At 40.4% G+C, this 13,111-nt stretch overlaps 1 protein-coding gene across 1 annotated transcript in view; it reads left to right on the top strand.

The window, feature by feature from the left end:
* Positions 1-13,009, top strand: part of TRPC4AP (transient receptor potential cation channel subfamily C member 4 associated protein) — an 86,966-nt gene extending 73,957 nt beyond the window's left edge. The window contains exons 12-19 of the mRNA XM_051979182.1: positions 1,560-1,661; positions 2,308-2,391; positions 3,460-3,550; positions 4,933-5,073; positions 6,153-6,261; positions 8,623-8,735; positions 10,460-10,666; positions 11,267-13,009. Coding sequence (XP_051835142.1) covers positions 1,560-1,661; positions 2,308-2,391; positions 3,460-3,550; positions 4,933-5,073; positions 6,153-6,261; positions 8,623-8,735; positions 10,460-10,666; positions 11,267-11,404 — 985 coding nt within the window. The 3' untranslated portion in view covers positions 11,405-13,009. The remainder of the gene's footprint in view (positions 1-1,559; positions 1,662-2,307; positions 2,392-3,459; positions 3,551-4,932; positions 5,074-6,152; positions 6,262-8,622; positions 8,736-10,459; positions 10,667-11,266) is intronic.
* The last annotated feature ends 102 nt before the right edge of the window (positions 13,010-13,111 follow it).

Here is a 13,111-nt window from a genome sequence, read left to right as displayed (position 1 = left end):
CTTTTAGATATGCCATCTGAGTCATAGCTTCACTTCAGGGAGCTGGGGAAGGCCTTTTAATTCCTGCATTGTCAATCTTGTTGTCACTCTCAAATGATTTATCTTGTAAGACCATAATATACAACTTGTTGTGAATTTTATGGTAACTAAGAAAAGAAAGACCAAAAAAAAAAAAAAAAAGAACAGAATTTTGTGTGGGAGGAGGTGGAAGTTAAATCAATAAGGAAAGAAAATATCCATTATTTAAAAAACATTTTCTGTTGCTGTTCCTTCCATCACTCAGTTCCTAATAACCTTCCCCCTTTTCTCTTCATCTATTCTCCAGTAACGAAACAACTTTCTAGTAACAAATAAATACAGTTAAGTAAAACAAACCAACACATTGACCATGTCTGAAAATGTACGCATCATTGCACACCTGAAGAATGCTTTGCCCTAAATCCTCCAAAGTCAGAGTTGGTCATCACACTGGTCGTAGGTCTGAACTCTTTCATTATTGCTTTCTTTTACATTATTGTGTTCATCATGTAAATTGTTCTTCTGGTTCTGCTTACTTTGCTCTGCATCAGTTCATACAAATCTTCCTAAGTTTCTTACAATTCCTCATATTTGTCGTTCTTATAGTAATAGTATGCCATAGTTTTGTTTTTGTTTTTTAGCCACTTCCTAAACCATTTTCTTTCCAGGTCTTTGTCACTACAAAAAATACTAATATAAATATTTTTGTGTATATAGTACCTTTCCCATTCTCCTTGAACTTCTTTAGGTTTATGCCTAATGACTTAGCTAGTATAGTTTCAAATTATTTTCCAGAAGAATTGAGCCAGTTCAGAACTTTACCAACAGTATTTCAGTATGACTATGTTCCCACATAGAATCCTGGTTCCATATCTATCATTTTTAAATCTTTGCTAATCTGATGGGTATAAAGACCTCATAGTTTTAATTTCCATTGCTCTTTTTATTAATGATTTTGATCATTCTTTTATGTAATTTTTGTTAGTTTGAATTTCTTCTTTTGAAAACTACCTTTATATATCCTTTGACTATTTATTGGAAAATGACCCCACCTATTTTCTGGATACCAGAAGTGATCTACTGTAGTCATGTCAGCCTAGGGAGAAATCTTCCTGCCCACAAAGATTTCTCTCTAGGCTGACTTGACTTGACTATAGTATTTTGGTACCATTCTACAACTCAAAAGAACATTCACACGCACACAGATCTCTTCTGTCCCAAACACTCACAACAGCCTAGCTGAAGTCACAGGAATGTTTCTCTTGGGTTGAATCATTTCTATGCTCCACAAAGTACATGCTAGGTTCTAAGCCTATGATTGGTGCTTGAGGGAGAAAACACATGTCACTTGTGAAATCATGAAAGGACAGTATGGTTTGGTACAAAATTTAGTACAGTCCATAAATGCTTTGGATGGTCAGTATACTGGCCACCTGAGAATATGGCAGCTGTACAAACTACAGAGTCCAAATGAAAGCATTTGGCCAATGTGGAAACCATAATTCTTTTCCCTTACCTGCCCCAAATCCTATCTGTTTCAGGAATAAGTATCTGCTGTTAAATAGCCAAGAACTAAATGAACTCAGTGCAATCTCCCTCAAGGCCAATATTCCTGAAGTAGATGCAGTTGTCAACACAGACAGGTAAGCCACTTATAGTGGAGAATCTCAGCAGAAGTCCCTGCAGTCTCACCTTGATTTACCCTGTTACTGCTTTGTGAGGAAAGAAAGGTCATATACTTCACTTGATATGATGGCATAGGCACAAACATTTTGGAAGTATAACAGGAAGGAGAAGTTAACTTTTTGTGTGTGTCCACTTTGGCCTCCTTCCAGACCCAGACTTCATATAACCAAGTCTAAAGCAACCTTAGGCACATGTCCAGCATCTGAATACTGCCCAGTAATTTGGGGAAGAAAAAACTGCCCAAGAGTTGATGGGAAGAGAAGTTGAAAGGAAAAACTTGTCCAAAATGTGTGAAGGAAATGCTTGGCTGTTAAATTCAGAGTTCTCTAGAGTCTTCTGGGGAGATGCAGTCCCTGGAAGGGAAGGGAAGCTGCCTGCTGTGCTGTGTGGCTTTCAGCCAGTCTGGAAGGACTCCCCTCACTCTCTGTACCAATCATTGCCAACACAGGAAACCTGTCTTGGATTCTGGGGTTAAGACTCAAAACCCTGTAAATCTCTTAGACAGTGCTGATTTCCGTTGTTGGCTGAATTGGTTTTTTTGGTCTCTTCCCTCTCCAGTCTCTCAGCTCTGTGTGAACTTTTACTTTTGTCTTTTGATTTTAGGAGTTTAGTCTGTGATGGAAAAAGAGGCTTATTAACTCGGTTGCTACAGGTCATGAAAAAAGAGCCAACCGAGTCCTCTTTCAGGTAGGTCTGATATTTGTGGCCCTATTGGAATGACTGGTACCTCACAGCCTTACCATGTCTGTTTGTCAACAGAGATGTTAGAAAGTCTTCCCATTGTTACTTTAGGGGTTTGGTTGTCCTCACATAGAGACCTTCTTTTTCCCTCTTCACCCTTGTATATTGAGTCACAGACATGTATTAAGTTCTTGCTGTATTAGTAGAGCATATTAGAAATTATGTATAATCCAGCGAAAGAACTCTGGGAGATGACTAAGAACCATTACATAGAATTCCCAATCCCTCTTATTTTTGTCTGCCTGCTTTTTTGATTTCCTTCACAGGCTAATTATACATTATTTCAGAGTCTGATTCTTTTTGTACAGCAAAATAACTGTTTGGACATGAATACTTATTTTGTATTTAATTTATACTTTAACATATTTAACATGTATTGGTCAATCTGCCATCTGGGGGAGGGGGTGGGAGGAAGGAGGGGAAAAATTGGAACAAAAGGTTTGGCAATTGTCAATGCTGAAAAATTACCCATGCTTCTAACTTCTAAATAAAAAGCTATTTAAAAAAAAAAAAAAGAAATTATGTATATTAGAAACAACAAGGAAAGAGCCAAGAAAGTCCTTGTCTATGAGGAGCCCAATAGCAGCCAATCAAGGCTGAAACTACCATTACTACTACTTATTCGATATTATTATTAGAATTAATGTATTATTTAGTTTGAGCCTTTAAAACTTTATTAGGAAAGTAGTACACGTATTATTATTCCCATTTATCAGATAAGGATACTGAGGTTCAGAGAAGGGAAATAACTTACTTAAGAACAGTCTTTTAGTAAGAAGCAGAGTTTGGCTTCGAACTTCAGGTTTTCTTACTCCAGAGTTATGTTTTTCCTACTGCCCTGGGCTCTCCTTTTAAGACATCCAATCTTTTAAGTTGGAAATAATTAAGGACATACCTGTAGAACAACAGAAAAAAAAGGTATTACTATGGTATCTGGAATTTAGAATTATGGGATTGCCATCTACAGCTGGCAACTTTATTGAGAGAGAATAGCAGATTGTGTTTGGATCACAGGTTTTGGCAAGCAAGGGCTGTTGAAAGTTTCCTCCGAGGGGCCACTTCCTATGCTGATCAGATGTTCCTACTAAAGAGGGGCCTTTTAGAGGTAAGTACCCAAATGATGATGGATTTAAAAAAATTTTTTTCTCAAAGCACAATGGGTTTTTTTTTCCCTGTTGTTTGATTATTGAGAGAGGAGGAAGGGTGTGTGTGTGTGTGTGTGTGTGTGTGTGTGTGTGTTGTATGTGTTTTGAAAATTTTTATTGATCTGATTGAATTTCTTATAAAAAGCTGATTCCCCTATAGCAACTAAAGAGATTATATAACACTTCCCAAATGGTCATGAAATCTTAGAAGTCATTTAATTCAACTTCTTTTTTCAGAAAAGGAAATTGAGGCTCAAAGAGAAATGATTTGCCTAGACTAGAACTTGGGTCTGCTGCCTCTCAGTTTGTCACATTGTAAAAAGTGTTACCTTTAATTCAGGTTTATACTTCAGTGGACCAGTGATTCCCCTGAATGTGGGTATTATTCTCTTCTCTGGTGCAGATTATAGTCCATCCTTACTTTCTCATTTTGTGTGATTCTTGTCCATGTCTTTGTGTGAATACAATGCCTAAAGGCATATTCAGCTGCTGCTTTTATTCTTTCCTGAATACCAGTGCCACATTCTGGTTAGCTGTTATTCCTCCTTCACCAAATGATGGGCCCCATTTCCTTTTCTAGTTATAGATGGGGAAAATAAATTTAAATATACTAAGAAAAAATATATACGAACAAAAGAGATCTATATTTGGAGAGCTATTTTTTAAGAGTAAAACTTGAACAATCTCAGGTCTAAAGAAATGTAAAAACCTTATTTCTAAGACAATTCTGCTTCTCCATTTACAATAGACCAGCTTTGTTACTTTAGAGCAATTTAGCAGTAATCCCTACCTGCTAACCTGCTAACCTGCAGTAACCAAACGGACAGCCTTGCCACCTCAGTGGCTCATATTGTCCCACCTTAGAAACAAGTCAAGCCTGAGGTGTTTGATCATTTGAAATAAGTGACTTCTACTGAAGATTTGGATCCAATCAGAGGGAAGGTTTCTATAGAGCTGAGTTTGACTATTTAGGTTTATGCTTCATGTAACGAAGAGTTTTCTAATAATGAAAACTGTTCAGCAATGGTACAGGCTATTTTGTGAGGTAGAAAACTCCTTGTCACCAGAAGTATACAGAAGCCAAATGACTACTCGTCAATGATTTTAGAAATTTATCCACTAGGCTGTAGCTTGAACTAGATGACCTCCGAGGCCTCCTTCACCTTTAGGATTCTATGAAGTATTTGGTTGAAATCTTTATTTCATGAACAGGTCACACCTTTGTAGTTCACAATTTGTAACAATAGGGACTTCCAAGTGCTTAATCAGTCTGTCTGCTCCAGGGGAACAGCTTTCTGGGCTGCTCAATAATCCTGTTTGGTTTGGTTTGTTTCCAAAATAGCATATTCTATATTGCATCGTGGACAGTGAGTGTAAATCCAGGGATGTACTTCAGAGTTACTTTGATCTCCTGGGCGAACTGATGAAATTCAACATTGATGCTTTTAAGAGATTCAATAAATATATCAACACAGATGAGAAGGTAAAATATAAGAAATTCTTGTGGTTGCCATATCTGTCTTCAGAAAATTGTATTAGTATAAACATGTCTTTTTCGAAGTCTGAGAATTCTTGGCATATGTTCAGCTTTGTTTGTGGTCTTCAGGGCAGATGACCTTCAGGTCCCAAACTAGAGAATGCTGAGAAATTAGTAAGTTAACAAATATTTATTGAATATGTACTATATGCTCAGCCCTAAATAGGAGCTGTGAAGGGAGACAAAAGACATAGAAGACAGGGATCTTGCCCCTGAAGAGCTTATGATCTTGTTGGGGAGGCAAAACATGTGAAATGAAACATACAAAAGGGTAAAATTGCATTAGTTTGTGAGGTTCAGATGATAAATGTTATTAGGTATTGAAAGAAATGGGAAAGATGGATAGGGACTGGGATCATTAGGGAAAACCTTATGATGGAGGTCATATCTGAACTAGACTTTGAAGAACGGGTAGAATTCAAGGAAAGGAAGGAGTAGTGTCCCACATGGAAGAAAAAGTGTTAGCAGAGATAACATGTTGGAAACTGCATCTGGACCAGCCTAATTGAAACACTTTGGGACAGATAAAGTGTCAGATGTTATTTCTCAGGAATTTTTTATTAAGTATAAAAGGTTATATTACAAACAAAATCCATTTAATATAGTGGCTTTTAAGAGTCACATGCCTTTAGAAAGGTGGTACAGCTCCAAAACCCCCTTCTGTTAATAATCTTTGGGGTACAGTTACCAGACTTGTAAAAAGAGATCAGAAACTTTAGCATGCAGGTTGTTTGGAAGTTAGGATTTCTAAAGTCAGCCTTTGAATCCAGTGGATCTGTCTCCTTATCAGTTTGCCCCTAAGTTGGAATTGACCAGATATGGATTTCCACAGGAAATTTCCTATTGATTACTCAGAGATAACTCCAGGTAATGAAAAGAAACTATATGCTAAGATCTCAGTAGCTGAACAGGCAGTAAGTATAACAGGAATCCATGGCTTTATCTTTGTTAGGGCTCTCAGGTGCAATCACACAAAATGCTTTCCCCTGCCCACACTGTGTGTTTCAGTGAGATCTCTGCTTTAGTTCCAGGTTTTCCTGAGCCAGATCAATAGTTCATTGGTGGACTCCAATATGCTGGTGCGCTGCATTACACTATCTCTTGATCGATTTGAAAACCAATCAGATATGAAAGGTAAAGAGAAAAGATGGGTCTTGGGGGAGCAAAATGCATTCATTAGAAATCAGTGAAAGTTAAAACTGTTTTTAGCCTTTCTTTTTATTAATGGCAATCAGTGGGGAATGGTTGAATTTTCCTTCTAGTTTTTAAAATTCTCTTTTTGCCTTTTACACAATTCAAAGCTGTTTTCATTACTGACACTTTACACAAGGGGATAGTCAAATTTTTAAAAATTGCCTATCTTAGTCCTACTTTTCTAAGCTTTTTAGTGGTTGGCCTGTGATAGAGAATATAATGTTAGTTCTTCTAATACGATTATAATTGTGGTATTTTCTTCCCTCATTCCTCCTGTGTGATGCAAACTACTGTTGATGTTTTAATTTGAGTAGCCCAGTATCAACTAATGTCCTGTAATAGAACTAGAAAATATTAGAACTGGGAAGATACTTATGGGCCAACTAATCCAACTTTCTTATTTGATCAATGAGAAAACTAAGGCCCAGAAAAGGAAGGGACTTGTCCAAGATCATCTACTAACTATAGCTGCTTAGCACAGGGACAGTAAAAAATAATAGCACAGTAAATGAGACTACTGTGTCAAGACTGAGCATTGGGAGAGGTAGCTGGGTCAGAAGTTTCTGTTTTAATTAAGGTAATTTTTGTCAATAAGTAAGTGAAAATGTCGCATTCCTTCAGTTTTATATTTCAGGGGATGTATTCAGACTCATATTTTTCTGGAACAGCATCTGTCATAAATTTACCAGGTCTACTTGACATTTGTTTAGACTTTACAAAAGTGGGCAGAATCCTGAGCTTTGAATTTTCTGGTTTTTTTCCCATTTGATACAGTAGCTAACATCTGATCTTATTTGTATTGTCACTACTACCTACAAAATAGAGAAGTAATTAAAAACTTAGGATAGCTAGATTTAATGATCTCTTTATACTCAGCTAGCAAACTTTCCTCCTGCACTACTCAGAATTTATTGACCAGGCACAGTATAGGGCACTCTAAACAGTTTTGCAGAATATAAGATATAAAATGTAATTCTTACTTTTAAGGAATTTACAGTTACATAGAGTTGTGCTCCTTTTCAGAAGATAATGCTTCTGGTAGTGATTATGATCTGTGGGTGTGACTAACAAAACCAAGCATAATATTCACGTGACTCTGGATAGCACAAGGTAGCACATGGTCCATTCCAGCTCAAAAATTCTGTGTTTCATTCTTTTATATTGTCATCTTTTGTAATTTCCTATAGGTATTTTTGGTGTGGACTCCTTGAATTTCCTCTTCTTAATGTATTAAAATTTCCCATTTTCCACACAATCCTCATGGAAAAATGCCTCACAACTTTTCTTGTTTTCCAAGAAATAAAAAAATGGGCCCAAATTCCTATGGAAACTGCCAGTGGCTATCTAGCTTCTTCTTTAGAGATTTGCTGCTTAGACTGAGTGTCAGAAACATTTTAGTTCACCTTCTTTTGTTTTATCTTTGTTGTTAAAATATTTTTATAAATATATATTTTTTATATCACCTTCATTTCCTTTCCCTTTTCAGTGAGCACTCTCATGCAAGAAAGTAAAGGAAAAAAGGCATTGCAGCAAACCCAAAACTATCCAGTACAACAACCATGTGTGACAATATAATGCAGCATTCCACACCCCTAGTTCTAGTCCTCTTAAGATAATGAAATCACCCCAATCTCTTCACAGAAGAAACTCAAATCCAGAAAAGTCAACCTTGTGTATTAGGTACATAAGTTATTAATGTTGGAGTGAACTTGCCCAGAGTCATATAAATGAGTTAATACCTACTCTGTAGCAGTTCACCTAGGAGCCCCAGAGGACTCTTGACTTGCACTGTGTATTAACATTGTCACCAGTCTGAAGTAGAATAAACAATACCCTAACTATTCCCCTCAGTTCCTGTTTGCAATATTGTTGCCCACTCCTGGGAACACTTGAAAGACAAGACCTTTCCATTTAGAGTAGTAGTGGCCTAGAATCAGGTAGCATAAGCTCCCTAGAGAGAGGTGAACTTCAGACACTATTTTACAGAAAAAGAGATGTGGATTGATAGAAGGGCCTCCCCTTCTCCAACAGGAGGATACTCCAAACAGGAGGAATGTCTTAGAGGTTAGAACAAAATAAGTTGTAATTCATAGGTACCAACCAAGTTTTGAATACCTACTGTGGGCAATGTGTCTTGTGATCATTGCTGTAAGGAGACAAATTGGACTCTCAGGGAACAAAGATGGCAACTTAATAAGTTGTTTTGTTAGGCCTGAGCCAGTGCCTGCTGGAAGATCTGCTCTCTTCAGTTTGTTATTAATTTCAATTGTAAACCAAACTGTGTTTTTATTTATCCCACAGTTGTACACGTTTTGTCAGAGTGCCGCCTCCTATCCTACATGTACCAGATGTCCAACAGAACTACTTTCCTTTTCCGTCTCATTAACATTATTCACGTACAGACTTTAACACAGGTAAGAGACTAAAATGTGACACTTGAGTATATAGCTAACCTGAGTATTAGGTCATGAACACAGCCTCTGTAACTCAGATTTCTATATTTTTGGCCATGTTTCCTTTGTTCTGTGTGCCTTGTGGGCTTCTTGGGGAAGGAATCCTGTTCTTTTTTCCAACAATTGCATATTCTCTCTACTAGAGATCTTATTTCTCTGATATAACAAGATCATCCTCAGTCATTGGTCTAGGAGGAGAAACCTTGTAAATTTGCTTGCGTAGGTATATACTGCTAGGGTAGATCAAAAAAGAAGGACCCATAATTTTTATAAGGAAAAAATACCATCGAAGCTCTCAACAAGTTATACTGTGACAGGTATAGTACCAGATAGGATATACCAACAATGTGGGACAGCACTGTCATTTGCTTGGTTCATTTGGTTAGCTGTTTTTTTCATCCTGATCCTCGGAAGAGGATAGTTTATCCCAAGTACATCAGTCTATTATTACGGTGGTGAACTTCTTACCCAAGTACTGGGTTATATAAAGAGATGGTTTATAATGGGTTCAGAAGAGAGGCAAGGACTGTGGGGTGAGATGAAACAAAAGCTTGGAAAATAGGAGCGTTTAGGAGAAGTTGGGAAAGTGGAAGTCTTAGTGGTCTTTTCAGTTTATGAAGAATGTGGGTGCCTAAATAGTCTTCATCTCTGATGAGCAACAAACAAACAAAAGAAATTGGGCTGAAGCTACAGTGTGAGTGACAGATAAGGTGTGGCAAGCTTCCTAACTTCAGGGGATTATTAGGGAAAATCAATGCAATTAGAGAGACAGCCCTCCCTGAACATCTGGGACTGGTTCTGGGAGCTACCTTTTGGATCTCATAGTGAATTCAGAGATCTCGGCAACAATAGCTCTCATTTACTTAACAGAAACGTTGAGATTTAGGAAGCATTTACAGATCCAATCTTCCTCCTATATTAGTAAAAATAGTAGTAGATGGTCTGAGATTAGCCTCTCCAATTTAGAGATGTCATTACTGAATATTGGGTATTCCTTGAGCTAGTAGCTGTCAAGTGGCAGAACTGGAATGCCAAATACTGGAATCCAGGTCCTTTTATTTCTAATCCAGGGTCTTTCTGTTAGGAACTAGATTGGCTGTGATTACTGCTGGCCACTTAAGGCAGGAAGCATTGTTTTGTGATTGTCTGTTGTGCTTTAGGATTACAGGGTTGCAGGCCTAAGGGTCATCTAGTCCATCCCTTAGTTAAGCAGAGATCCCTTTATAGCATTCAGACATTACTTGATGATCTTCAATGGTTAAGAACCCACTTTAGACAGCTGTGACTGTTAGGAACTTTTTTCTTCCATCTTTAATTGAAATTTTCTTTTACAAGTTCTACCCTTGCTCTTAATTGTGTTTCAAATGGTTGTGTTGCTGAAACTTCTCTTTATGAGGTTGAAGAGCTCCAGCCTACGACACCTAAGCCCAATTTTGTGGGAAGAAATGGGAAGCTCCTAATTAGGCCTCTGGCATGGGCATCCCCTTTCATCTCCACATCTCAGGTCAGACCTAAAGGCTTTCAAGCTTCTTTCCTGCCCATTCTTATTGTGTCTAGCCTCATAAAATTAAGTTCATTTCTTCCTTAACCTGATCCTTGGTCCCTTCATCCTGTCTGGGCTCCAGACCCACTGTCCTGCCTCTGAACTCATTGCTTTGGGATGGGGTGGGGCTGGGGCGTTTCAGGAGAACGTCAGCTGCCTAAATACCAGTCTGGTGATCCTGATGCTTGCTCGGAGGAAAGACAAACTGCCTGGGTACCTGAATGCCCTCCAGAAGATGGAATATGATGAGAAATACCCTGGCTTCATCCTCAACAACTTTCACAGTCTCCTGCGCTTCTGGCAGCAGCACTACCTCCATAAGGACAAGGACAGCACCTGCTTAGAGAATGTAGGAGTGTATGGGAGCCCAGTGGGGTGGGCAGATATTATCACATCTGGGGATGGGGGGGGGGGGGGTGGAGGCTGTGAATGGAACTTGTCCTTTGGGCCTCTGCTGCTTGGGAGGATGACAGAGGGAGGAGATGAGAAAGGGTCCAGCCTTGAGCATCCACTGTTCCTGCCTAGTCCTTTGAAAAGGGGCACTTCTGGTAGCACAACTTTGAATTCTATACTGCCTGGAAATAAATAGCATAAAATAAGAGGGGAAACCCGAGCCAGGTCTATACCGTAGGCCCCTTCTTGTCATGGAAATCAAAGCTGCTAGGGGAAATTCTCCCAAAGTCCTAGAGCCAGGAAGCTATTCATCTCTTCCCGAGGGCAGTGTGGACTAAGATATCCAATTTCTATATACCAAATGGCCTCGACATAGATTTGTCTATCTCCCCTTCCTCAGCAAGGCCTCAGTCCTACCTGGAGGATAAAACTGGCTGGGGGGAGGCGAGAGCTATGAGATCCTTTTCTAGCCTTGGGTGGGGGAAAATGAAATGGAATATGTGGTTGTGCTACCTTGGGCCCTTTCAACAACCTTTCACCTTTTTCTTCTTCACAGAGCTCCTGTATTAGTTTTACCTACTGGAAAGAGACTGTGTCCATCCTGCTAAGTCCTGACCGGACGTCACCCTGTGCTCTGGTCAGCTATATTGAAGAGCCCTATATGGACATAGACAGAAACTTCACAGAGGAGTGACCTGCCAGGGCCAGGCCTCTGAGGACATCTTGCAGACAGTGGTGATTCAGGGATTACAGTGTGGTGTGTGTGCACTTCTCCATTTGGATCCATGGACCGTGTGGGCCCCTTTCTTCACTCCTGCCCCTATTGCTACTCCCCCTTCCATCCCCTGCTCCCATTGCTCCTGGGATGGGACATTTCAGGGACTTCTGGTTTGAAGGAGAAATTACCTTTTCCCAGAAGAGACAGTGCTATTTTTCTCCCTGGGGGAGGCAGGGCTTACCGAGAGCTCTTTCCTTCTTTCCTGCCTCTCCGTCCCAATCCCTCACAACTGAAGCTTTTCCTGACCAGTATCACCAGGCCCTCTGTTTGGTTGCCATTTCTGAGGCTAGGCCTGTGCTGCCGGCTCCTGGCCTGGGTCACTGATACATGAACTCAGATGTTTCCTGAGCAAGGGCCGTAGGCGGACTCATTATTTCTTCTCTTTCCCTTGCTCCTGAGACCTGGTACTGAATTTGAGGGTCTCCATCTTTTTATCTAGTGTTCCCTCCAGGCCTCTCATTGTTTTTCTCCCCCAGGGAGAATCCTTTTCCTTAAAATACTGGGCAGGAGCGTCAGTCCATTGCTTAGATGTTATTCACTGCCCCCACCTGTGGCCGAGTGGAACTTAAAATCTTCACATCTCAGATGTTTGCTCAGCGCTTTTCTGCGGTACCTCCTCCCACTTTGGCATTTCAGTCCTCCATGTAAAGGGAGTGGGGCTGGAGAGAGGGGGAGAGGGCATACTGGGCACCCCAACCATTGGGATACTGGGCCTTCTCTGGAGCCAGAGAGAGAGAGGCCAGAAAGGAGTAGTAGGAAGCTCCCCACAGTGTCCAACTCCCCAGAATTCAGACTGCTTAGAGGTATGTCGTCCCTCGGTCTCTGGTAAGCTGGCCCAGTGCTGATGAAGAGCACAGAAAGGGGTCCAGAGAGTCCTTAACCCCTCTGGGCCCACCCTCTGGGAGTCTCACCTTTGGTTAGCCCAGGACCAATCCAGCCCCTTGGACAGTAGGCCTGATTCCTCAGGCTTCCTTCCCAGGCCCCGGGGATGAGGTTTGGCCTGCCCCATCAGTTTCCTGTTTATTTGATCCTTCTCCCCTGCTGTCTGATCTTCCTTTTTTGTTTTGCCACCTTTTAACCCACAGGCCACTCATGAAAAGATGTGTCGTCCCTCTGACCTACCCCGTGTTTTCCCCCTTAAATCCTCAGATAGTCTTAAGTCGTTTTTCTTCCCGTACTGGACTCAAGGGGGCTGCCCCCAGCAGAGCTGGGTATCTTCCCCAGGGAGGGCTGGGTCCCAATACCTTGGTCCAACAGCCCCATGCTCCCTGGAGTTCTGCCAATAGGTCTGGGAAAGGAAAAAGGTTGTCTTCTTTAAATTCAAATGTCATGGAGTTGTATCCCTTGAATGACTCAGTCCTTCCTCTGAGGGACTTCACCCCCAGTCGCCCCACACAGATCAGCTCTCCCTGGAAAAGCTCTTCCCCTTCCCCAGGATGAGGACCGCACCACAGTATTGCCAATTTATTAACAGCAAATAAACTGATTATTAGATGGAGAGTATTAAAGTATTTTAAGTGAGGGGTGTGGAACTGACCTTTGTTTGGGTAAGCATTGCTAGGCTCTGGGAGACTGGATAGACTAGGGATGTGCTCTAGGCCCAGTTTTCCTCCCTTTGTGCAG

Source organism: Antechinus flavipes, chromosome 2, assembly GCF_016432865.1.
Source record: "Antechinus flavipes isolate AdamAnt ecotype Samford, QLD, Australia chromosome 2, AdamAnt_v2, whole genome shotgun sequence".
Classification (NCBI taxonomy): Eukaryota; Metazoa; Chordata; class Mammalia; order Dasyuromorphia; family Dasyuridae; genus Antechinus; species Antechinus flavipes.
This window is presented reverse-complemented; position numbering and strand designations above follow the sequence as displayed.